The sequence below is a fragment of the Echeneis naucrates genome, chromosome 9, assembly GCF_900963305.1.
Source record: "Echeneis naucrates chromosome 9, fEcheNa1.1, whole genome shotgun sequence".
Classification (NCBI taxonomy): Eukaryota; Metazoa; Chordata; class Actinopteri; order Carangiformes; family Echeneidae; genus Echeneis; species Echeneis naucrates.
Window position 1 is genome coordinate 13,337,191 of NC_042519.1, and position 27,855 is coordinate 13,365,045.

The 27,855-nt window shown below is 42.1% G+C and overlaps 1 protein-coding gene across 8 annotated transcripts; it reads right to left on the bottom strand.

Moving 5' to 3' along the window:
• Positions 1-255: 255 nt before the first annotated feature.
• On the bottom strand, positions 256-20,210 carry LOC115048500 (transducin-like enhancer protein 1). 8 transcript variants are annotated; one of them, XM_029509993.1, is made up of 21 exons: positions 19,572-20,210; positions 19,223-19,323; positions 18,074-18,137; positions 17,535-17,579; positions 14,077-14,139; positions 13,463-13,541; positions 10,874-10,887; positions 10,572-10,788; positions 10,239-10,255; positions 7,947-8,060; positions 7,685-7,738; positions 7,301-7,450; positions 7,062-7,155; positions 6,330-6,532; positions 4,720-4,796; positions 4,253-4,502; positions 3,884-4,131; positions 3,343-3,490; positions 3,046-3,196; positions 2,640-2,716; positions 256-2,472 (listed from the first exon to the last, which is right to left on the bottom strand). In XM_029509993.1, exons 1-21 carry the CDS (start codon positions 19,593-19,595, stop codon positions 2,365-2,367), a joined length of 2,298 nt encoding a protein of 765 aa, XP_029365853.1. In that variant the 5' UTR covers positions 19,596-20,210; the 3' UTR covers positions 256-2,364. The 8 variants fall into 8 exon arrangements, with proteins under 8 accessions (XP_029365853.1, XP_029365852.1, XP_029365851.1 ...); XM_029509992.1 differs by having other exon boundaries at positions 6,330-6,549; positions 7,034-7,155; XM_029509991.1 differs by having other exon boundaries at positions 6,330-6,559; positions 7,017-7,155.
• Between the last annotated feature and the right edge of the window lie 7,645 nt (positions 20,211-27,855).

Genomic DNA, 27,855 nt, shown 5'->3' on the forward strand with positions numbered 1-27,855 from the left:
TTGTATTTTAAAGCTTTATCCACACCAAGCCAAGCGGCAGCTATTATCCCCTCGTGTTAGTCGTTTCATATTTCAGTGATACATCATTTGTGTGAGGAAACCGTGAGGAAGGATCATGCATCATGTCTTATTTTTGGACTCCACCTGAAACTTAACCAAACACAATTAATTATAAGCTTTTATCAGTGGCATTCAAATGTGCTTTTGTGCCAACCCATAAAGTCAAAGACCACTTTAGTTACAAAAAACACATTTATTGTCTAGACATGTCAATCATTGTAGATTAGCTAGCATTAAGACCATTTATTCTTCCAGATTAGACGTTTCTTTTCCATGTAAAAGACGTACAAAAAAAGTTTGTTATTTCTAAAGCATGTCCTGTAAGAAAAAAAAGACATATATACATTTTTACAAACATTCAACAGACAAAATAAAAAAAAAAACAAACAAACAAAACCACTAAACACAAGGTTGTGAAATGAACATGTTTTAAATGGCTGAATGATGAACAAACTGATTCCCTCCTGAAGCTGAAATACTATGGTTCCCATGGTAACCTCCTCATTAAGACTATCTTGACAAATAATTTAATCCTGTTTGCAATCCTAAAGCTTTCTTTGTTTTAGCCAGCATACCATTTTGAAAGAGACAAATGACAATATACGGCAAAAACACAGTGTTTGATTTTTCCACATAGGATCGCTGATAAATACGAGATTAAATCACGTATTTAGATAATCTTAGTTGGTCCCTGTTTATGAAGCGCGGTTAATCATCCATACAGTAAGACATGATGTGTTTCAAATGGTGATAAAGGCAAAATTGGGATGAATGTGTAATGGTTAATACAGCAAAACCAATTGGTTGTTTATTCAATTCAAATTAAAGGAAGAATTTTGTAACTATTTGTTTAAGTTAATGAGATAAACCAATGAACATGTAAACGGGGCCACACACAAATTAAACTGAATAGGGTCACATCTGGACCAACAAGACCATATGAAAGTAACACCAAAAACAATCTGAAACTATATCCAGCTGATCAATCATCAATACAGAGTCTTTGATATGTAATTTCAGCAGTGTGAAACTCTGCCTGCATTTGCAGTTGATGACCATCAGTGTTGCACATGGAAAAGGGTTGAAGGGCATCTACTATTCCTTTCTCCTTGTGTGGCTTTATCTCAACATTTCCTCCAATATTCTGGAGACCTCAGAATTCATGGAGTTAAGTAGAGCAATAATTTGTTCAAACAGGCACTAGAAAAGGAAAGAGGGAGGGTTATTTCGATCTTTGAGCCCCGCCCCCCCACAATTTTCAACCATGATCATAAAGAGCAAAGGAGGAAAAGAGAAGAAAAACAGAAAAACAACAATTAAAGTATATCCTTCTGTTATTTGGTTTAATACGTTATTTTTTATTCATATAACACTGGACTTGTTTCTTTTTGGTGGTATCCGAAATGGCTATGAATTTGAAAAAAGTACTGCGCCTCAAATAAACCCATTACAGAATTTAAGAGAAGCATGACGCTAACTGGACAAGTCATTGAGGCCTTCAGTATACTCAAAAAGTACTGCATGTATGTTTTCTAAGTACTGTGAGTCTAAGTGTGTAGGTGGACAGCCACCACTACAGTGCAGTTAGTGAGGATTTGACTTACTGTTAAGACAGAAAAGGTACTTTTCAGACAGTGTAGGCGAATCAGAACAGCAAAGCTGACATTTTAAGGTCAAAGAGTCAGAGCTGAGAGATAAACAGGCTGTGAGCATTATCTGGCTAAAACAAAATGCAAAGCAGCGTGTTCTGCATTCATAGTCAATAAAATGTTAATCTATCTGTTCATCTGCTATTGCTACTCCTTTATCTTCCAGAAATTACTGTCCACCTTCTGCTCTTTCCATCTACCGTTGGTATACGTAATCAGCCCACGGGTCCTCTGCGCTGAGTGTTCGTTCTAGGGTCTCTGCCCTGGTCATCACACTGAATCAAGTGTTATTACATTTGATGTTCAGTAGAGTGTTATCCAGTAGAGCTGGTTTCAATAATAATAATAAAAAAAAAACAAAACCTTCAGCACAGTCATTGCCTGGTCCCTTTAACAGATCTCAATGTAGTCCATAGCAGAAAGCAGCAGTAAACAGAACATCCAAATAGTTATTCCTCTTCCATTAACATCCAGCTTTGACAGCTGATAAGGAGAAGTATACACGGCACAATACGTGCAGTAAAATGCTTCTCCTTTGTGAGTCAAAATATGTGCCCTCAAGGTTGCTCATTTGCAACTTCTGGCTCCATGTGAACATTTCCAAAACGTCTGTGTATGAGGAAAAAACAGGAATCCTTGCTATGCTTTCATACTCTTAGTAGATGACCTCGTAAACAGTGGCCTTCTTGTCCCCTGAACCAGTGACAATGTACTTGTCGTCCACAGATATGTCACAGCTTAGTACCGACGATGATTCTTTAGACTGAGGAGAAAGAAGCGATACAGAATACAGAAATGTAAGTGGAACTGCAGTTTGAGTCATTGGCAGATGCAATGCAGTACAGGTGGACATGCAGTAAACTTCAGTAGTAGTAGTTTCATATATTATCTATGTTCATTTTATATGAGTTAGCCATCTGTTTTTCCAACCTGGAATATGCTCGCTCCATATGGTGTCCTCCATGCATTCAGTAAGTTATCCTTTCCTGTGCTCACAAACCATTTACCTGAGTAAGAAACACAAAAACATACACACAATGAGCAAAAATGTCGACATAACTGACAATATATGGTTAAAAGTGAAAATTATTTTCCAGAAGATACAACATTAATTATAAAGGTAAAATTTGAGTAAAGCCACTTAAGGGTCCCGACAATTGAGTTTAAGGTACCAACAAAATAACTGCATTGCCCATGTCCCTCTACACGCTGAGGTACAAATAGGCAACAGTTCTTTCATCACTCCTTTTAAAAGAGAATAGTTTTCAGATAGGCCTCAACACTAGAAATAGAAAATGAGTGGTTGAGAATGAGATGAAGGCAACCAGTTTCTTACCACAGTAGGCAAACTGCAGGGAGAGGACACAGCTCTCATGTAGATGAAGCTGGTATTTGTCAGGCTTGGTGACATGGAGGACCTCAACATTGCTGCTCTCCATACCCACAGCAAGCCACTCTCCTGTCGGACAGTAGCCAAGAGAGAAAATCTGGGCAGAGAAGATAGGAAATATTACTGGTGGTGTTTTAGCATTGAGCATCTGAACATCTGCAAAAACTTAATTCAATCTCACTAGGGTACTTTTAACACAAAGGGTTATTTGAAGAAACTCTATTTGCTGATATGAGTGTGCACCTGTGATGTAAAGTCATGCTGCTGCAGCTGCCGTCCCTCTCTCAGATCCCAGGAGCGAACAGTGTTATCAAGGCCTCCGGTCCACAGCTTGGTGCCATCGTTGGAGATGTCAATGCAGCTGGCTCCATCTGTGTGGCCCTGGAACTGCCTGCAGGATACACACATACATTCGGAGTTAAATAAAGAGAAATGTTTAAGCACAGACATTAGGATTCACGTTACCCTGGCAGTTAGCATGTATCACAGACAGCGATATGTGAAGACTACAGAATTTGCCATTAATAGCCACTTCTGTAGGAGCAATACTTGAAATTCTCACTCTCAGTGCTAAAACTTGTAAGACTAAAACATTTTTACAGAGTTGAGGATAGCAGACGATTGAAGAGCTATGCAATGGTAGTAATAGTAGTAGCATGAAGTATTATTGAGTATTAAATATCTGGAAAAAAAAAAATCGAAGAAAATTATTAATTAATAAAAAGACATCCCCATTTTCTTTCTCGCAATAATGAATGCATACGGAGACCAAAGTTTCTCTTACCTTACAAGTGTCTGGTTGTGTAAATCCCAGACTGCGATGTTACCGTCACTGCAGCAAGAGAAGCAGACTTTGGAGTCTGGGCTGATGGCCAGAGCATAGCATGCTGGTGCTGATGATGTTAACTCTGCCTTGATCCTGGGAGTAGGTGTGGCCAAGTCCCAGATTGACAACGTGCTTGCCTCGCCTCCCACTATCAGTGTTCGGCCATCAGGGAGGAGGCGACAAGAGCGGATGTAGTTGTCTCTGTTCTGATGTGGTGTCACAAAAAATATAAAATCTAAACAAATTTTAACATTACAAAATTTTGCATACAACTGGACTACTGGGTTTGTGTTGTATATCCACCCATAGAAACCCACAATCACTCACCAGGCAGTCAAGCTGCGACACAGGGCTCTTGTTTCCAGGGTGACTAATGTCCCAGACCTTGACACAACCCTTCCCTCCTGTGTAAACGTGTCGGGTGGGGTTACTAATGGTAACAGCGCACACCACTTCTCCATGGTTCAGTGTGTTGATCTGACGGGCATGGCGAGGGATCCCTGGGCCAACCAAAGCATCTGGGGGGAATGGCACTGGCTGCATCTGCCCATCGGCCGCCACGTGAAAAGAGTAGGCCCTAATAACACAATGGAGGAGAGGAGGTTAAACATCACTACAAAGATGAAAGACGCGGGGGACAGAGAATACAGTGAAAATATGAAAGAGGAAAAAATTTAGTGGGAAGTAGAATTTAAAAGAAATCTTTTCCTTTGAGAAGAGGTTTTTCAAGGACACTGACATGGAAATGTGAGCAATCAGTTCTCAAACACACAAATCGCCACAAACGCACTTACGGTTTGCCGCCGGGAATTCCTGTCAGACTGGGAGGCATTCCAGGCACTCGCATATGAGGATGAGGATCAAAACCAACCTTCAGAGGAGAACACAGACATTTTAGGATCACAGTGCAAACACATGCCCATGGGCTTTGGCAATATGCACACAGGTCAATACTAACCTGTGGAACAGAACACAAACACTCATGAGCACAAAGCAAACAAGACACCCTTGAGCACACACACCCTCTGAATATAAATGACAAGTATAAGAGTCAGCAAACACCCAGAGGTAGAGCTGTCAGTACTTGTGCCCCGCAGTCCAACACACACACATGCAGCTGGTGAGTACACAAACTGAGTTTCTATCAAGTGTTGCCCAGACACAGACACAGCTGTGATTCTACTAAACCTATTTAAACAGTGTAATGAAGACTATGCAAATACAGCCAAGAGTGATGTGGTGACTGAAGGTAATGCACACCAGCACACCCTCTGTGTAAATACTATCTCACACACACACACACACACACACACACACACACACACACACACACACACACACACACACACACACACACACACACACACACACACACACACACACACACACACACACACACACACACACACTTAAGAGCAATACAACTGTACAACTATTGACACTTTTCACACTTTGCAATATATTTTATATTACAAAATATAAAGTTCTTAGGAAAAGTATTCACAACTCTTAACTTCTAAATGTTGATTGCTGATTGTTTTAAACTACAAAATTGATGGGGTTTTTTTGTTCTGATTTTTCCAAAGAAAAACAATTGCATAGAAATCAAACTGCCAAGGTAAATATTCTATCTATAAATCAGAAATAGACAAAACATCATATATTGGTTAAAATATATTCGACTATTAGAAATTCACTGAAAGCTAATTGTTTTCGGAACATAGGTAAGTTGGATGGATATAGTCTGTATTTAATTAAGGCATGAAAAGTGATTCAAATTCAAATTTCTGGACGATATTTCAATTCATACAGACGGTAATCACCTTCAGTAACTGAAGAGTTAATGAAAAGGCCGAACTAGCAGGAAGATACAACAGCTCCACACTTTCATAGAGGTGCAAGTTCATGAAAAAATTGAAAGATGTGGTACATCTGTAAATGTGCCTAGAGCAAGTTACAGGGTTTCATGGCTGAGCTTTAACTGCTGTGCATACACTAATTTTCCCAGGTGCTTGAGGGAAAACGACAAAGAAAAAGTCATAGTTGATAAAGCTCACACGAAGGCCGCAAAAACAAAAGGTATGACTTTAAATTCAATGTTATTTTCACTCACATCACCAAACAACTTGACATTTTACAAAAAAGAATCTGATAAAAACTGAGTCCCATATCAGCTTCTTCACAGGTCAAGAGAGTCAAGGCTACCAAAGGAGACTTGAAATTTTAAATTGATATACATCATATATCGTCAATCAGTAATATTAGATTAAAAAACCATGTGCAAATACATGTACAGGGACAGTTAACTTGTAACTTGTTTGTGAGGATATGATATTTTACAGAAGACTTCTTTGCACATAGAAAATGTCACAAATAACAGTGCCAGTTACCCTTTTCCACTCACCATGGGTGAACGGCCATAAGCAGCCACAGCAGCCGCAGCCGCAGCAGTCATCTGAGGTGACATATTGTGTAACCCAGCGGCATAGGCTGCAGCCCCAGCTGCACCCGCCAACTCCCCATTCATCCCTGCTGCATGGGGCAACATGCCAAATGCACCTGGATATGGACCTGGTACAGCAAGCGGTGTCCGCAAACCTGCAGCTGAGTATGAGACAGAAGGAAAGGATAAAGCTCATAGAATCCATGTTTTTCACCATGCCACTTGTCACCACTAAGTGCAGCTGTATATACACCCAAGAGGTATTGAGAACACATTTCAGGTCCAATCACACAGACCACATTCTGAGGTGGTCTAGGCCACATGTGGCTATATTCTTTTAGTAGAGTGAACACAAATGTATCCTTGACCACAAACATAGAGGGTCCACCAGAGCTTTACAAAGAGATAAAAATACTGTGTTTTGCTCAGGCTAAAACCTAATTCCACTGTACATCTACACATGATTCACTCCACCCATTCCTGCTTCATACACACACACACACACACACACACACACACACACACACACACACACACACACACACACACACACACACACACACACACACACACACACACACACACACACACACACACACACACACACACACAGTCTGAAAACAACCCATATATTTGCATAGGGCTTACTTGGTGGATGTGGTATCTCCATGGAGGGAGGTTTGGATAGATTTGGTCGGATTCCAGGTGTGGAGCTTGGCCCAGGGGTGGAGTCACCTCGGGGTGTGGGTGTGCTTGACTTTAGCCCAGGTGTGCCTGCCTTATCTCGCTGCCACAAAGAGAAAAACACTTCAGAAACACACGAAGAGTTGGGAACTACTGAGTAATGACACATAAATCAATAAACCCACCATCTTTATCTGATTATACTTAAAAAAAATATATACATATATATATGTCTTATACATTTCTACCATTGCCATCTCTTTGGACTTGAGGGAGGAGGAGCTAGCTGATGATGCTGTAGAGGCTGGACTACAGGGGTCTTTCTTGAGAAGACGTGCTTTATCCAGACCATTCTCTCTTGGTGAGGGAAGAGGTGTGCCACGAGGAGAGGCTGGATCCTGGTGAAGGGAAAAGGATTCAAAAAACTACCTGAGAACAAATTCCAGGCACTTTTGATTTTGGCTTCTTCCTGGATAGAACATTTCAGCTCCATAGACAACTGTGAATATATTTTAGTCAAGTCAAAGAATAACATACCCACACAGTTATGTATTGGCTCCCATTTTAACTCAAGCATTCTCCCCACAGGAAATCATCACTACTATTTACAAACAACAAAAAGACATACTGACCTCATTTGAGACATCCACCACTAAATTATCATCACTTTTCTCTCCATCACTATCCTGCAAAGAAGTGATCAGTTAGCTCACCATTTTATATTCTTTCCCAGCCCAGAAACTTGCCACAAACCATAGCTTTTATTAGCTTGTAGACAGATGTTACAAGCAACTTACAAATCAAGAAAAATCAAAACAAAAATTTGTAGTGAATGGATGTATACTAACTATGTATTTGAACACAACAGACACACAGAACAGAACCATTTCTTACATAGTGGCTAGAGTCCTTGTCATCAGCCTTGCGTTTCTTTGAATCGTTTGGAAACTCAGGTCCATTGCGTCGCTTATCCAAGTTCCTAAGACTTTCTGGAAGCAATGAATTACTCTGCAGATGAAAGCAGAGAGGGGGAGTAGAAGGACAGAAGACAGTGAATAAAAGCATAGAGGGAACAGAGATTAAGGAAAAAAGATGGGTGGTAGAGGAAGATGAGAAAAGGGAAATTGGAGGACAAAAGAAAAAAAATAAAATAAATAAAAATGCATCTAGAGAGGTGAGACAATTTAACCGTTTACAATTCAGGCTGTGCTTTGTTGTGTTTGTATTCTGCATAAATCAGTAGATCTTCTGATCCATCTACCACCAATTACAAAAGCTATTGAGCTATGTGTAGGGCAGGTTAGAAAAACAGGCTCTTAGTTGCAAATAGGTTAATAGTTCACAGTAGCATGAATTAAGTAGGGCTAACACTTCAGCAACCTCTTTTCTCACTTGACCAGTGCCAGTAAGAGCAACACACAAACACACACCTCTGAAGTTGATGATTACATTAAGTGGCTCTCAAAATCTATCAGTGCTCCCTCTCCTGGCTCTGACAAGCTGCACTAGCTGCAGTACGCAAGTGAGCAGTGTGTGTATGCATGTGCATCTGTATGTCTGTGATTGAATGTGAAAGCCTGTGTGTCTGATCAAGTGTGTAACAGGCTATCTGTGTGTGACTTGCATAGTCCCTCTGTGTCTCACTTGTTCACGTGCTCTCACACACACGCGCAGGCACACACACAGACCCCAACCCACCCCAGAGTTGCCCCACACTGGCCCCCTGACCAACGGATCCTATTGTTAATGGATTAAAGCTTCATGTTGAGTCCATTATAGTCCCAACCCGTCACTGAAATGTGCATGCAACATACACAAACACATGCGCAGGCACACATCTAACAAGGGAGTGGGCTTTGAGGGTGAAAAGGGTAAATAAATGAGGAATAGCTAAGAGAAGAGGACCATGGGAGGAGGGTGAGAAAAAAGAGGAAAATGGAGGAGATGAGATTTAGAGGACAGAGAGGATGGAAGGTGGGTGAACGAGCATGGAGGAGAAGAAAGGTTCACAAGAGATAAGGGAGAGAAAGTGAGGCATGCAGGGGACTGAAAATCTGTATTCTGCCAATGGCCCCTTACTTCACACCCGCCTCTTCCTCCCACCCTCCTACCTCCTCCCCTGTTACTGAAAGGTTTTAGTGAGCTGAGCACAGGAGCACTGACCCGCAAAACATAAGCAATTTCCCCCCTCCATTCCTCCCTTGTTCGCTTTTAGCATAGTCTCCCACACACACACACACACACACACACACAAGCTCAGTGTCATATGACTGCCCCCCCCCCCCACCACCACCACCACCATTTCCCAAGCCCACCCCTCTCAGTGGTGGTGATATTAAACACAATGAGAGTCTTTAAGCGCGGGATCAGGGGCGGTGGGAGGAGGGAAGGGGGTAATCTGCTCACTGAGGTGTTAAATAGGCACAACAATGCAGGCTAGGCTGGAGGAGTGTGTGTGTGCGTGTGTGTCTGTGTGTATGTGTGACCATGCTAAAAAGCTCATTTGGAGGAGAAAGGAAACCTAACAGTTCAGAGCCAATCTAGAGTAGAGCTAAACAGGCAGGCCAAATCTCTCCCTAAGAGATCCCCAAGCACAGAAGTGTATGAACATCATACACTTTGAATGTGTTTGAGTGTCAAAAATACACCTTCAACAAGGAAATGTATTTCAGTTTGAAACAGTGGTAAAAAAAAAAAAAACCAACAACAAAAAAAAAAAAACAAGGTGCTTTTGTATAAATAACATGTTAACTTCATTGATCATTGAGGGAAAATTTGGTAACTACAGCTGCAGAAAGTGGATAAACGCATTCCAATAAAATTATAAAATCTCACACAGCAATAGGTGCAGCTTACCTGAATTTATGAGTTCAGGTCTAAGTTTTCTGTTACTAAGAACAAAAGTGCCTTAGTAGAGACGGTAACTCAAAGATGTACCCAAGATGACCTTGTATGTTTGCTTTTGCTCAATAACCACACATATATACGATAATTTCATTTATTACTTTTATCTTCTGTACGAACATGAAAACATTTTCATACAGCTTACATTTGTTTGAGTGGAGTTTACCAAGCCCACAGATGACCATTCAAACAAAACATATGCAAGTTTATTAAACTATCGCTTTAATAAACACAACAAAATATACAGAGTGGTTCCTCAAAATAGTAGAGAAAAGCACTTACCGTGCCAGGCTCACGCTCTATTGCCATTTCAAATGCATAGTTGCGGTAGAGGTCACAGGAGTGGGTGTTCACCAGAGCAGGAAAAAAATTAGCAAAAGGAGAATGAATTAGAAATGTGATTTTTGTACATTTCAGTATAATGATGACTAGGACCCCACCCTTTATAGAGAATAATAGAGACACAAGATTAAAGTTTATCTAATGATACACAGATGAGTTGAACATCAAATTCCAGTTTTTAAAAATTATATAATTATATAATATGTACATAAGATGCTGTAGAGGCTGGACATGTACATAAGAATTTATGTACTGGAGGATGTAACTGTTCACCTCTAAGTTGCTCAGGTCCTCCAGTGTGTGCCTCTGGTCCAGACAGGTGGGGCTTTTTATCCCCACCATCTTTTCCTGCCAGATGGGGAGGAACAGCACCAAGTGCACCTGATAGAGCCAGGAGGCCAGCTGAACCACCCAGCTGAGATGGGTGGAGACCAGCAGGGTGAGGGGTAAGGGGCACAGGGGCACCACCGTGGTTGTGGGATAGATGTTGCTGCTTTAAGAGAAAAAGAGGCAAAGAGAGCAAGAGGGTTGGTTAGTTGAGAAAAGGGGTGGAACATGCTATAATTCTGTAGCACAAAGCTTAATCTTTCTGATATGTGGTTGATTTGAAGCTTGCAACATACTGTAAAAGAATAAAGTTTTGATTTATTTCTAAAAATCAGAAATTTAGCCCGGGAAAACACACCCTTACAAACTATTGTTCAAGTTGGCAAGTACTAAGATGATCTGCTGAACTCACTGGATGTAGACAAAAAATTGTGCTGACACCTGATTCTAAAACCTCAAGTCTCATTGAATGAAACTAAGACATCAATTGGTTAAAAAAAAAAAAAAATCAGTAGCACTCTACGACCTTATCAACATAGATTTCCTGCCCGATTGAAGTCTTCAACAGATGGGACAGTTTCTTCAGTGTCTGGGTTTACACCATCAACAAGCTGCTGCAGTCTACAAAGCAGTGAACACATCCTCTCCCCCTACACACCACTTCGCTTTCTTTCTCTCTCTCTCCCTCTCTCTCTCTCTCTCACACACACACACACAAACACACACCCCCTCCTCCCGCCGAGGTCAAACACTGAACAATACTGACAGCTGGGATCACAGCCCAGAGCCCAAGGATGGGGTGGGGGAGTGGGGGGAGAGAGCCGAAAGCCCCAGCTGCTGCCTGCACTGTCAGGTCTTGTGAGGGTGTGAGGCGGCTGAGGAGAGAGGGGAGGGGAGATGAAGAGAAGAGGGAGAGAGAGTTTGGCTGGCAGCCCTGCTCTCTCTTTCACACCAAATCAGGCGCTCGTCTGAGCGTGAAATGCCTTTGTGTTCCAAAACATCATTATTGCCTCCTCAGACAGTAGCCGCGGGAATCCAGGCTCACTGATTCGCTGCAGGGAGGGGAGGAGGGAGGAGGGAGAGGAGAGGAGGTGGAAGGGGGGTGGCATAGGGGTAACTCAGCAGGGTAGAAGGAGTGGTGAAGGTCAAACCGACTTTTATCTCACCTAATTGACTAACCTACTCCCCCTCTCCTGAGCCCCCGCCTTCTCTTTTCCTCTCTAACCATCATTCACTCACTGCATCCTGCTTCAATGAATGAAAGCAACATAACAAAATAGCCTTTTAGCATCAGCCCCCATGCACACACACACACACACACACACACACACACACACACACACACACACACACACACACACACACACACACACACACACACACACACACACACACACACACACACACACACACACACACACACACACACACAATTTCCTGAGCTGGCTTGCCTGCCAAACAATCAAAGATAAACACACCCACATGTCACACTCGATCACACTAACATGCATACACAGAGTCTAGATAAACAAGGAAGACACACATACCCTCACTCAACCATACTTCCCCTGACTGTTGTTTTCTGGGGGATAACAGAAACGTACGCTCTACTACACACATACACAAACAGTTGAAGGAGAAAAAAACAAAAAAACAAAAAACAAACAAAAAAAAAACAAAAAAAAAAAAAACAAACGCACGCACACACACACACACACACACACACACACAAAGATACACCAAAAGCACCCTGATGGGAGTAAATGGAGGGGAAGCATTGGTGGAGGCAAACGGAGCCTGGTTTGTCATGGGATGTTAGTGTGAGCTGGTGGTGTGTGTGTGTGTGTACACAGAGGTAAGGGCAACATGCTTCATTACACTCATTTAACTCACAAACGGGGTGAATGACAGGCTGGCGTGGGAGACGGGAGGAGAGAGGAAGAGGGGAGTGCAAGGACAACGCTGTGACCCCCCTTTTACAAACACTGAAATCCTGCAATTAAGACTCACAGCAACTGCCAAATCCACCTCTCCCCATCACACACAGAGAGCCCCAGCAATCCATGCTAACTAGCAAGCCCACCTCAACTCTAGCCCTCTGCGCCCAGTACCATTCTTTGCTAAGCAAAAGCTATGAAGACCCCTACGCCACCCATCCCTTAAACACACAACCCTTGACCTCCACTACTGACACTATAAAGGTATGTGTTTCAACCAAAACAGTCACCACCAACAGCTCAACTGAGTCTCTCCTTTTAACTAAATATCAGTGCTGCAAAATACTTGTTTTGTATCAGTTCTTTACTCTCCCCATACCTTTCATTCATCACTTCTCATCTTGAGAATAGCTGGTCATGGCCCATCAGTCATCACTTTTGAATTAGCATCTCTCATCACACTTCACTCACAACTTCATTCCACCCAATCAGCTAATTTTTATTCCTACACCTCAAGTCAGAAAAAGTCCCACCAACTTTTTAAGGTAAAATGTAAAGCATTAGCACATACAGAGCAGAGTATTTTATCCTTGTGTTTAAACTAGTTATACTGCAATACTAACTAACTGAAGTGTGGCAACCTCCAATTTTCCACATCAAACAGACATTTAAACTGTCACAGCTGCACACAAAGAAATGCCCCTTTCCAAAACAAATTGCACGTATTGTAGGCAACTAGCAGCAGATAATAAATTACACTATTGGGGAATCAAAATATTGAGTTTTTCCCTTTTCATCTATGCAAAACAGAAAATTTAAATGGAATAAATAGACATACAGTCAATATATTAAGAGAAGGTAGAAAAATACACACTGTGGGTGGAAGACCTGGCAATCCACGTACCCCGATGACAGCATTGAGCTCTGCCATGGTCACTTGTTTGGCACGCTCCACAGCTTGGACAACCTGCTGTTGATGCTACAAAACACAGTGTAGTTGAAGTAATAGTCCGATTCATCAGTACACAGACAAACAAGTAATCATAGCTAGATTGTATAAATAGCATAAAAACGTCCTTGACTGTAGTAGGGATCAATGCAATGAGATTCCACAAATCTCAATAGGAAATTCAACACAAAAACAAAAACCAGATCCCATCAAAGGTTGTTTCCCGCTCAGGCTATTGGTTGTCTGAAATTAAACCATTTCCATACAACAGTCTTGGGGTGTTTTTTCCCTGCCAAAATTGCTGTGGACCTGATTCTGCACCTCCAAGCCTGCAGCCATTCAGCATGGCTATTTAGCTTGATCATTTATTTATTTATTTATTTATTACTGTCTGCCTCCTTCTTCGCAAGTTTGATAACAGACTAGGACACTAATACTTTAGGTTATACTACAGGAGAATCATATATCTAAAATGAAATCTGTAACACTGTGGAGGAAAAACATTACACGTTTTCAAAACATTGGTAGCATCCCTTATTTGTAGCTAAACGTCATACGTACTTACCTCCTGTGAGAGGAAGGGAATGACTTGTGCACAGATGGTGTTTAGTCTCTTGGCTATCTCAGTCTGATGAAGCAAGTGATGCAGAGAGACAGAAAGAGACTTTATTGTTAATAGCATAATTACATTCATTTAGAAAAGACAGGTGTTCACTCATACCAATAAACTAATACAAGCAGATACATACTAACACATTGGAAATTAGCATCACAGCAAACACATATACACACATAATATCTATCTACCAGTCCGTGATATGATAACAACTCTCACCCACTTCTCTCTATACACAAATCTACTGCGTGACATTTTCAGCTAAAAACACCCACAATATGAGTTTTTCCTCTCTAAACATGAGTGTAAGCTCAAGTTTCTCCCTTGCCTGATGTATTTCTTTTGCTCTTGCCATGCTCTGTGCTCTTGTCCCTCTTCCCATCAGCACTTCAACATAATCTCATCAGCTACTAACTTCATTTGCTCTCACCCGGTATCCATGCCAACACATCCGCCTGCCCCCCAAATCCCCCGGAGTTGGCTACAATTGGCTGTAACCAGATACCCCCACAGTGGCATTAAATCAGATAAGGGAACTCATATTACATATCATCCAATCAAATTGATATGAAGAAGGCTGGGGTGAAGAGGGAATTGAAGGAGCCATGAAACATAGTAATGGCTCATCAGACACACAACCCATATAAATAGATACAAAGACATGCTGGATGTGAATGGTTCAAAGGGATATTTATTGTTACGTGAAAACCTTGATGATTTTGTTTACTCTGAGATGTCAACTAATGACACCTGGGTTTATGTCAAATTTGAACTCACAAACTAAGGCCACAATCATCAAGCAGGTAACATTGTGTTTGGTTGTTGGCATGTTGTAATTTCAAAGCACAAGTCAAAAATCTGCAGGGATTTGATTGACCGTACAGTTTGTCCACCTGGTGTAGAAATAATTAGTGACAAGTAACCAGTTTTACAGTTATACCAATTAATTTACAGAAGGCCCCACTTTCCCAGTGACATTACATCACATAAGGTTTATAAGACATACACTGGTCCAGTTTTCGAATCTAAAATTGAACCTTGTACTGATGTAATGTCTGTTTCCTTGGCCATGAAAAAGGTAAAAATTCTACAGGCATGCAACTCTGTGAGCCTAGAACATGAATGTCTGTACAAAATTTTATCTCAGTCCATCAAGTAGCTGCTGAGATACTTGAATCTGGATTCAAGTTGGAGGCCAACAACACTTCCTGAAACCAAATTCCATGACACTGAAGACGCCTCCTTTCCCTAACTGACCCACTGTCACACACAAATACACAAACCCACCTGCCTACCATAAAAAAAGAAACTAGTAACTGAAGTTGGAAAATATGTAATGGGGGATGCTAAACAATGAAAGATTAATACAATAAACACTAACTTCAGAATCAAAGAGATTATGGCATTAAAAGCCATGTGAGCACCTCTGTTTTTCATATATAACTGCATGTGTGAATGTGCATGAGATGCCTAAATAGAATGATATCAGGTGAAATGCTCAACATGCTTATTTGCGATGGGGGCGATACTAGCTGCATAATTTGAATGATCTATGACAAAAATGTGCATCTGGTTTAGACTACATATTATGGAAAGCTGCACCTGATGTAGCCATTTTTTAAGTGTCAATTTATCAACTTGAGGAAAACACCACAAGTTCGGTTCCACAGACCAGCTTAGTTAAGTTGCCGACTTCCACGTACTGTAATGCAGTCTCATAACAGCCAACTTATACGATGCCTAGAAAGCTATAAATAAAGAGCTATTTCAGGTAGCGAATACCTGCATATCCTTTCTCAGAATCCTGCTCTGTAAGCCTATAATTAGCCTTGTATAACGACTCACTCATTAGGCCGTCTGAGAATAGTCTGACCAACTACTATCAGGTCAGTTCAGCTAATCTTACTAAGCTAACTGACAAAGCTAACAAAGATCACCCAAATGAAGCTGTAATCCCTAGCACTATCCTGGTACAAGATTTATTTCATCTAAACTCATGAATAGTAATATTTGAAAATTGCTATGATACACCATCCAGTTCATGAGTTAGTAAACGAAGTTTGGGGACATAGACAGAAAATTCAAGTATCCCCATACATGGTGATTACAGAAGACTGGCTTCCTCCTACACATATAATTGGAGCACTATTGTCTCACTACATGCAAACGCACATCCGTACTTCCACAGCAGGAGGTGGGTTGTTAGTCTGCATCCCCCGAACCCCCCAAACACAGAAGCTTGTTGCTCTAACAACTGCAGCCCCAAGCTAATGACCTCCCCTGGAGTTTGAGTGTGAGAGTGTGTGTGTGTGTGTGTGCAAAAGTGTTTGTTTGTGTGTGTGTGTGTGTGTGTGTGTGTGTGTGGATAATAGGAAGAGATGCAGCTCCCTCACAATGAAAGACCAGTACCTTTACATGGGGCATAAAATGAAAGAGGAAACAAAAAAGGAGAAACAAGGGTGGGAGTGTAGCTGAAGGAAGAAGATATTCCATAATTAGAAGCATAAAAAAGGGTAAAAGTTGAACAACACAAGAGAAGGTGATCATGAGAAACAAAAACCTCACAGAAAGGAGTGAGAAAGAGTCAGAGATGCATCCCCACTCTTTAGCTGCCAGACCAATCCACCTCCAATTTCCTCTGGTTTGGCTGGTCGATAGCCGTAGTAATTACCGGTAAACATTTGGAGCCCTGCGACAGTCCTGTAAGGAACTGTGTGTCTGTGTGCATGTTTGTCTCCATCCTTAATCAGCCGAGTATGTTTGCTTTTGCATGTGTCTGTGCATCTATTTGTGCAAAAAACACGTTTGACTGTCTATGTTTGTGCGTGCCCAAATTTCCATGTCCTTGTACTTTTGAAAAGAAATCTACACGAAGGCCTTTCCTTTGTGTGCGTGTAAATAACAACTGGTGAAAGTGTTTGTGTTTCCACACTTGTGCAATTGCCTTACTCAAGTGGGCGTTTTTGCCTTCCTGCTTCTAACCTGGGGAGCTCCATGCCATGTCTCTCCTCTTCTGGCTTCACTGTGATCGATTCCTCTGCCCTCCCCAGCCCTGCCCCGCTAATGTAATAAAACAGGCCGCTCTCCTAGACAGCACCAATCAATCTACAGAGCCATTCATCCTGCCTCTGGGCTCAGCCGGCCGGCTCTAACTGGGGAAATGGAGACAGAGCCCCATCGATCACAAATAAACACACACACACAGGGATAAAGTAAAGCACACACACAAATACTCAAACGCATTTGTGCACACAGAAGGACATGTGAACAGGCACAGTCACACACCAAATGTATCAAAATCCTTGTGATGAGAAAGAGGGAGCATGAGATAAAGAAAATAAAAGGGAGTGGGGGTAAACAGGAAGATGGAGACAATGGAAATGAAGTAGACGGATAAGAATCCATACCTGTTTGTGCATTTCGATGTTGAGGCCATAAGACATCTCATAGTACTAAGAGGGCAGAGAGTAAGATGGTTCAGTTAGTGAGAAAAATTTGTCACCTTTGGGGAAAAAAGCTGAAAGAACTAAGTCTGGGATTCCTGTCTCCTTTAGACAGACACTAAGCCTACACTTTAATGGCTAGATAGTTTATGCTAGGCCTTAAGTTGTAAAAGAGAACTGTAACTTATCTGTTGATTGTGTGCATCTCATTATGTTGAGCTCTTCTTCGGTTCATTATATGCCAATAAAATGCTTTCAACAACTCAGTTACGGTTTCAGGGTGTTTTGCCATACAAAGAACAGACAAATATAGAACTTCATCCATTCAACCTTGTGAAATGTTTCATTTATCAATGGTTTAAAAGATTAAAGTTCACCATCAGCTCTAGAAACCATGAAGCTGTTAAGGACACAGCATTTTCCTCAAGGACAATTTAGCAGGGCAGACTGCAGTACGTGATATGTGATGATTTGGGCCAAAAGATTGAGTGCAAGGACCTCACCATGACATAGTGTCTCTGCATTTCCGTCTTTTCACTGGCCAACTTCTCACACTCCAGCTTGAGGCTGAAAAACAATTAAAATTCGACTTTTTTTAACCACAGTTCATCAATATAGACAACAACTTAGTGACCAATCAACTGAGAATTTGTTGCTATATCATTGTCAGTCTTTGTGAATATATATTTAGTTGTTTAGACTGTGGTTTTAGAGGATAAAAATGATTCATTTCTGATTAATGACTACAAGCTTGTATTTTGAATACAAACAGATGTGCAACCCTATCTTGCTTTCCTACAACAGATAGTCAGACTAAGAATAAACCGAAAGGATAGTTAACAAGCAATTTTTAGACGCTACAGCTGTTTTCCCACAATACAAAACTAACAGCTCTGAAACTTCAGATTTGCTAAACTGGCTAAAGTCTCTTTGGATTCCTCTTGCTTTTTGCTCATTGATTAAAGCACCCACAATACAAAGACTTACCTAAACAGTGCCAGGCCTGGGGCAAATTTACAAAGGAATTAAAGTGAAATTAACACAATGTTTCCTCATGTCAACATATGATAACCAGTTTATGTAGGCTGTAGGATATTTGATTTAACCTTGCCCTCTGTATGTGTAAATCAGGGTGTGAATGAGAAAGAAAGCCATCTGTTTGTAGGTCAGCAGCCTTCACCTGTTGTGGTCAACCATCCCTGACAACACAAATAAATAAAACCATATACATACTAGGCAAAGAAAAACACAACTGCATATGCACTTACTCAAACAGTCTCTGTTCCCAACACACAACTACACATACACACAAGGGAAAATAAGGAGTGATTTATGAAACCCTGAGCCCACACGCCACCCTCTGGCTCTCACCCATCACCAAGACTTGGACCTACCGCAGTGTAAGCGCTAACACTGATGCCTGGGGTCTGCTGCGTGTGTGCGCACACTTTTGTGTGTATGTGAACCTAATCCAGGTTTATGGGTTAGTATGAGGCCAGAGCTGGGGTTTTGTTCATTATGGTAAGGGGGATGACTGTGGTTGGAGTGAGGTTTAGTGTTAGAGGCTAGATGACAGCAACAAAATTGGCCATCTTGCTGCCCATAAAGCCATAAGAGCCTTCCATATGAATGTGCATGTTTGTATTATCCACCTGTGGTACTGTGCCTGAAGAAACTGGAACTCCTCCTTGATGCGGTCCAGTGACTCTGGGATGGTAAACTTGAAGGGCTGGCCTGGAGCCTGGTGGGGCGTCTGACACACAGACACACACAGGATTGTTAACATCACAGTGCCTCATTACTCGGACTACAATATGCATTTGATCCTCTCCAGTCTAACACGTAATGTCAACAACTTTTAACTATTAGCCATTATTAAATAAACAACATTATGAGGTCACGCTGCCGCTCTGGGCAGTTGACAACCACAGCCGGGGGTAAGATCTCACGGTCAGCGGACCCCAGGTAACTCCCGCTGGAGCTGAAAGGGAAGGGTCTTACCGGGTGTCGCCCTTGGGGAAACATTGTTATCTCCAGGAGGCTACGAGGGTTTCCTTCTTAAAGCCCCGTCTCGACGGATTTACAACTGGGAGCTCCCGATCAGGGCGACGGATCCATCCGCCCTTTTTGTTAGGACCAAGTGAGGTGAATTTCAAACAAAACCCACCGGACCCCCCCCCCCCTCCGCTCCGTCCGACTGGTGTGAATCCCTGCTGCCCCCCTCTCTCTCTCCGTCCGTCCGTCCGTCCGTCTGTCTGTCTGTCTCTCGGCCGTTGTCTCAGCTCCACCGGCAGGGCGGACGTAAATCAACCGGAAAAACACGGGAAACGGCTCATCAGCTAAAGGGAGCGGGAGGAGGGGGGAGACGGGAAGGACCGGAGCCGCCTCGGTCACTCCGGGGCTGGCTTACCGAAGTGTGCGAAGTATTCCGACAAAACAAACAAATAAGGATGAAATTGAGGCCGGGACGGTGGACGGACGGCCGCACACTGCCGGCTGTGTGTCGGCGCATCAGAGACACAAATCCACACAAGTTAATTGCCGTGAAGAGTTTCCCACTTGACTCGCCGCGGTCGCTAGTTGGCGGTTGAGCAGTCAACAAAAACAGAGATATTCACTTCCCCGCTGAGTTTGGATGAAAATCTGCGTCCCAAAAAAAAAAAAAAAAAAAAAAAAACAAGGTTTCAAGGAAAAAACAGAGAAAACATGTTGATAACAACAACTCCCACAGAAGCGACGACAGTCCTCCGTCTGGCTCTGCTTTACCTCAATGGCAACTTTCTCACGCGGTTTCACGCTCCCCGGCTAACCGAAACTGTGGGCCGGCCCACAAATCGGCTTCTGACCAATCGGAGCCGCCGCTCCACGTGGGGACGACGCTGCGAAGTGCCCGGCTGACCAATGGCCGCGCTGCAAACTGACCCGAGCGTGTTGACCTGGGTGAGCTGCGCGGATTCTGGCCAATTAACGCGCGGCAAGGAGCTACCATTCCGGAGGCGCGCGGGGCGGGCAGTGCGGTGGGCGAAGGCTAGTCTCGCCTGTCAATCAAAGTAACGTGGGGCTCGACAGGGTTGCGGATGTGCGCGTGCACGATCAGCCCTCACACGGAAACACAAACAGTGTGTCTGAGGAGCTGCCGTGCACCTTCATCACCAGTGTCTGTGCGAATCAACTCAAATGCAGTCCGTCCCTGCAGCAACATACTGTGTGTGCATGTGTTTAGTAGGACCTGAACTCACTTCATGTTACCCTTTGCTTCAGATAAAGAAAGCTTCTACTTGTACCGGTCACCTGTTGCTCACTGCATGCTGAGCAGCTCCGCAGTTTGCTTTCATCTGAACTGAGTCTATAAGGTGAGCTGCAGAAATGAGTCTGTTTACTCTGGCACTTGGACATCCAGGTAGTTATGCTCCTGCCTGAATGGCATTTCCACACAAAGAAATCTTGCTGGGGGAAATCCTGGATTGGAGTAATAACGTTCACAGAATCATTTGCTGTTCTCCAAGCATACAAAAGCACTTGAGACAAAAGTGTTCCTAAAGCAGGTCAACAAGGCACATAGAAAAGTGGAAGGACGCTGACAAGGAATCATTTTCATGTGCTCGACGCAGGAGGAACAGGAAGCGGCTTTGGATTGAAAAACATTTCATGGCAGGCACTTTTCCTCAGACACCATCAAGATGCTTGTTGACATGACAGTAATAAGACATTTAGACATTTGTAATAAAAATAAAATGATGATGTGATAACATTGGTTTTAAATGTTTAATAGAAAAAAAATATAAGATAAATATACTGTAAATTAGAGACGTAAAGCACTGTATTCTAACTTTCAAGTTTCCATATATTGTTTGTACATAAGCACGAGATCTGCTCTGAAAGACAAAATATCTGACACAGTCTAAATGATAATAAGCCTCATTTCTGGATCTCTGAATTATCTACAACTGCACTCCTGAAGTCAAACTGGTAGATTCAAAACAGAGGAAATAGGTAGTCATCCAGCTTTAACAAACCTGATCAGATAATTAACCGTTGAAAAACTCAGTGACTGAGCAACAACAGATGTGATAAAGTGACCGTGTCATGATTGGTGAGGTGGTTGAAACTGCGTTGTAAACTCCACTTATCCTGTCTGAGCACCGTTCACTTCTCATGGAAAGTCCCCCCCAGACCCAGGCTGACCTGTGATTGCCTTAGGGAGCTCAACCCCTGACACTGTGACCTCTGACCTTTGCCATGGCTGATCGAGTCCATATGAGAGACTTCTGACTGTGACCAGCCTTAACCTTTTTCTGAAGTCTCATGAACACTCACACACTTTAAGGCACATACGCAGGTGTTGTTCAGTGGGTGGCAATGTTGTTGTTGAAGTGATGGGCTCATGCTAACATACTGTGTGTGTGTGTGTGTGTGTGAGAGAGAGTGAGAGAGATCCCATTTTGTCTTTCTCTGTTTGTTAACACATGTTTCAACCTTTCCCCTCTGCCGCCGCTTCCTCCTTGCTGCTAAACCAATCAGATGGTCCTGTAACATAAGACAATCACAATGTTTTGGTATTTGCTGCATTCACAGATGTCTGCAGACATTGTGGACTTCCATGAAATGATGGACCCAAGACAATAGTTACTGACTGACAGTCACTGCAAGGATACAACTAGTTAATGTTGCTTAAATGCCTGCATTTCCTTTTCTTTTTATGCAATGTACATAATACTGTGAAAGATATTAATAAAAACAATGAAATTTCCTACTCTGCCATTTTCTTTACTCCTACTAATTAATCTCATCTCCTGCATGTTCACCCCAAATAATTTGATGCTTTAATATCCAGAATCACTTCATAATTCCTTTGCTCTCCGTTTTGAAAACAGATTTTTCCTATGAGGTAATACATCTATGTTGTAGCACCGCCTAAATGTGTTTTTGAGAACTTAAAACTAATTTGATCCCAGACATTAAGGTAGGTATTCATTTTAAAACTAAAACAGGTGGATGTCATCTTTGGCACAGCCGCAGTAAAAAGGCAAGCTCTTTACTTCGTCCACATGTGCAATATGTGCAACACATCAACTACATCGATCTGGTGACAACTTTTCATCACCGGCAGGTATCAGTCATCAACTGTCATCCAAACCTCGCATCAAAGCAGAGATCTTCTGATGCCGTACTGCCAGACAGCAGTTTGTCACACATTCAGCTACAGGAGGTTAGCTGCAGAATGATCACACATCAATCAGAAAAAATTGTTTAGAAAATGGCACCTTGCCCAAGATTACACAACAGTGAAACATCACATTTCCTCGGCCAAAAGAGACACAAGAGAGGCAAATAAAAGTATGAATTCTATTTAAACAGCTTTTAGGAGCAAAGCAAGTAAACAGATCCCCATCTTTAGTGAGCTTTTGGAAAATCTATTTTTATTGGTCTGCCACACAGCTTTATGGCCAATGAAAGCAGGAATGAAACGTTAATAACGATGCTAAAGCATACCCCTGAAACAAGACAAAATGTTCATAGAAATGTTGATGCAAACTATATGATGCTATAATGCAAAGCGATTATGTATTTTCAGATGATTTATAAGTCCTTCCATCAATGTACTGTACAATCTTCAGTCAGTGAATGGCAGCATTATGTGGCTCAGACTGTGAGAGGTTTCCTTCAGGTCATGTTGGCAGCACATTATTAACTCAGACTACGACCAGTGCAGTGAACACAACTGGATTAAGGTTATTGGATTAAGACTTCAAGGTAACTATCCTTTAATGGTTTACATTGTTGGAGTATATAGCCCAACTTACTAAAAGTGTTCCAGCAGGAAATACAAAGTGTGCGTGTCCACACTGTTTAGGACACATCTCAAATCTGATACTTGTGTTCCGCTTTACTCATCAGCAGGTGACAGTGACCAGGCAAATAGGTTATTGCACAAGAGCTCACTGGCCGCCTGATTTCCTTAACCAATAGCCCTTCCCCTCATTCACCTCAGAAGTCTCTGGTTCTCTCCCCTCCCTTCGTCTCTGTCTCTCTCTTCGAGTGATTTGTTTGGAGTGAAGCATACAATTAGCCTCTGCTTTGGCTGGGGCACAAGAACCTGCCATATAAGCCTCATTTGGTTTGCAAATGTCCAATTTCTTTGTGATTTTAGTGGCTAAAACAAATGCTGGAGCCTTGTTTACAAAAGAGATGGGGAAGAGAGTGGGAGAGTGAAAGACAGAGGAGCAACATGAGGGCGAAGTGGCTATTTTAGCTGTGACCTGGTCAGCTTGCCTGTAGAGGAGAGAAGAGGCTCTCCCAGATAATGACTTAACAAGCAGCTTTGTGTGGGACCACAAATGGAGTGATCCCACTCTCATCCCACTTATCACAAGAAGAGTGTTGGTGTGATGTGTGTGCCTTTGTGTGTGTGAGCTTATATGCAAACACATGTGTTTTGTTGGGCTGTATGCTATTTGAACATCATACACACGAATTTGGTTACTTTAGTTGCCCACTATGTGTGTATCAGGAGAGGGTGTTAAAGAGTGTATTCATGGTCACCTGTTAGTGTGTGTGTGTGTTTCTGTGGGAACAGCAAATGATTTGCGTGAGGGTTCTGGCTGAGCTTTCCCATGGAGCCCTTTTTGTTTTGTTTTGACTCTTATATTTTTAATAGACAACTAAGGACATCATTTGAATACCATCAGCCCCGCCTGCCTGCCACTCTCTCTGTATTTTGGGTGAGGAAGTTGGGGGCACTGGTCAGTATCCTTTTGGACGAAATTTCAATCCTTTTTTTGCCGGAGCCAGTTTTTTGTGTTTCTTGTTTCCAGTGAGAACTTATGATACAGTAGAAAAGTGGATATATTTTCCCTAAAGTTCAACAAGTAGCCTTTTTGATTTTTGATCCTCCAACATATACTACAAATATATAATTATCAAAGCCCCTTTTCACCACAAAATGTTTTGTTTTTTGTTGCCACACACATAAGCTTTACTGCAAAATCAGTTTTCACCTCCTCCTGTAAAAACAAACAAACAAAAACCCCACACCCATTAATCATGTGTGAAAGTAGCCCATTATGGTCCATACTTATGTTCTTAGACCACCTCTAGCAGCTGTCGAAACTGTAGAAATATACAGTGGGAAGTGTTAAGCCAAGGCTTAGCAAATGAAACTGAATCCACAATGCAGATCTTAACAAAAATTGATATATTAACAACAGTCTGAAGAGGAGAGGAGTGAACAGCAGGGCTGGGGAAACTTCCAGGGAGGTAGACAGGCAGCTGGCTGAGCGTGGAAAGAAGCTCGATGGTGGTTATGGCAGGGCGCTGAGGACAAAGAAACAGAGACACAGGTTAGTGCGAGGTAACCAAACAGGATCCAACAAAAAAGGCTTAGAGGAATGTAGGAAAAAGGCCGGTCTGGTTACCACTGGACGATAATCAACGAACTGGCTACGAGTGGTGGACGAGACCCGGTATGTGAGCAGCAGCCCAGGTGAGTGGCAATCAGCGGTGATACAGTTCAGGTGGTGGAGGAGGAGATGCAGCAGGAAGTAGGTCAGCCACACCCAGCCAGACATAGACAGGGAAAAAAAAAAACAAAAACAAACAGAGAACACAAAGGATCCTAACAGGAAGTCAGGTTATGGATAGAAAAACAAAGCCTGTTAGGAGGTGGCTGGATTCAGTTCATAGGACTGTTACACAGGAAACGATTGTTTGGTTCTCGTTTGAAACACACGGTGACAGCAAAATGTTTTTATTTTTGACTGCAAATATAATCTATCCGTGTCTTACATGTAACACCTATCCATCAGTCAGGCAAAGTCAGTCCTAACCTATCTGTCTGATCTATCGCAGGGTCAACATATAGAATTACACTCACATTCAGGTCCATTGCCACCAATTAACCTAAGCATGCATGACTTCGTACTGTGGGAGACAGCTGAAGTACCCTGAAGAAACCAACACAGGCCCAGGGAGAGCATTCTATCTCCAAACAGAAAGGCTAACCCTAACCCTAACCCTAACCCTAACCCAACGTCACCAGCCACACCCACGTCAAGATGTCTTACCTGATCCCAAACAGCAAGCTGTTACAAAATCTAACCATAACTACATTTCACTAGCTCGACAATATCTCTATTACCAAAGTGGCCATGAGGAGGAAAATCCAAATGCCCACTGCTGTAGGAACACAACAAATCAATAAAATATAAGCTCGTAACTATGCTTTGTAATACATCTACATATTCAAAGCAGAGTTCTTTTGTACATTGTGAAGCAGCTTTTAACTTTGAACCCGTTTCCTTTCGTGAGCAAATTATTTTAGTCATTTGAATATGACTACTGACGATGAACTTGAAGTTGGTTTTTGACCCTTGAGGCTTAATGGATCATTCACATTTAGTCGCAGATGTGTTTGATGCGTTCAACAAACTCATGCACATAACAGCCAACCTTTATCAAGTCCCCCTAGAGCACTGTCATGTATTGCATCATGCCGTCTCTCTTTTTGACATACTATTAACTGTTCACCTCATAAAAGTGTTCATGAAGTGCAACCTCAGGGACTGTGAACTCACTGCAACCTTGCTGGATTTTCCTGCACTGCCTACAGGTATGAACCTTCGCCTCCCATACCGTCAGTAAATCAAAGCTGTCACATATCCACAGAGTCTCCCATGCTCAGCATTAGCCTGCACATGACATCACCCCCACAATCTCTGGTTTCATGCCTTTAGAGAGCCAAGTCTTGATTGAGGACCAAAACTGAAGTATCGTGAATGATAGATATAACATATTTTAATATTATACTGCACCCATTGTTCAAGGTAACTTGTCCAAATTAGCAAAGAGAAAACACCTATGTAAATATGGGATGCAAATCATATTGAAAGAGATAGAACCTGGCTCTGGTGACCATCAGGGACACATGTTAATGGCATGTTTCTATAATATGTACAAACAACTGAACAGCCGTTAATGATCACAGTAGTGCTTTTATTGCTCTATACCTCATTCACATGAGTGCTTTTATCTCGTTTTCAGCCAGGTTTTAACATTGTACTGTAGGTTGTGGTTTAGCCTCAGGATAATTTAGCCCCAGTTTCCTCTCCTGATTTCTGAAGGGATAATTCTGTGAAATCATCAAGATTAAGTCTGAAGGAGGCAGCGTTTTGGTTGTGGGCCATATCCTTAATTTATTGCATTTCCTAATGTTTGGAGGGACAGTTTAATAGTTTGTTTTCTATGCTGATAACAATCATAGAAAGTGATTCATGAATTAAGATTCATGCTGCAATAGCAGTACTTTTTTAATGGTGACCAGAGCATCATGAGGAGTACACAGACAAGATCTTAATTTGTAGGACGTAAAAGGCTTCTACTTAAGGTTTCAATTACATTATACAGAAACAATCAATTATACATGGCTATTTTATTGCCAAATATGTATCTTACACGAAGGGGCTTTTTTTTTTTTTTTTACTTTAGCATTATTAAAGGATTTTCTCTTTATCTGTGGGGATTAAATAGCCAAAAATCCACTTACTTTACAGTTTAAGTGTCCAAGCTACATGAAACAGGTTTTTGGCATTTGTTGAGGCTGTAGTTTGGTGTTCATTCCCAGTTTGCCAAGTTCTTGTTTAATTTATGACTGTGCATTAAACAGCCTAGCACCAGGCAGCCTATCATGTAAACAGATCAGGGCTTTTACAGGCAGCTTGCCGGCTGTTTAAACAGACGAAAGGAAAAGGGGAGAAGGAGGGAAATGAAAGTCTAAATGGAAAACATATGTGACCGTGTGTTTGTGTGTGTATGGGAAGGTGTGGGGGGTTGCAACTAGACGATGTGGAAGCGGCACAGTGTGAGGCAAAAATGCACACATAAGGACTCACAAACACATATAAACCCACACACACACAGACATAAACCTATGCCACAAAACCTCCAGTTTTATCAAGTCCAGCTGTGAGCAAAGTTAAATCAAAGGAAGCATGCGGAGCAGTGCTGTGGTGCTGCAGAGAAGAGCAGGTCCAGATGGAGCTCAGTCTGTCAGACAGACCTGCTCGCTTTCCCTGTTTTCTCCTGCTTTGTTATGTCGCTCATTGACTGATGTTTTCTCTTTTGCTCCATTCCTTTGTTTAATTTTATGGCTTCCCTATCTTAGGGAAGTGCAATATGAAATCGTGAGATACAACAAAAGTGATGAGCTCTTGACAAACCTTGTGTGTGTGTATGCATGATGTTGACTTGTATTGTGTGTACCTTGGCTCAGAGCCACCAGGACGTCCGT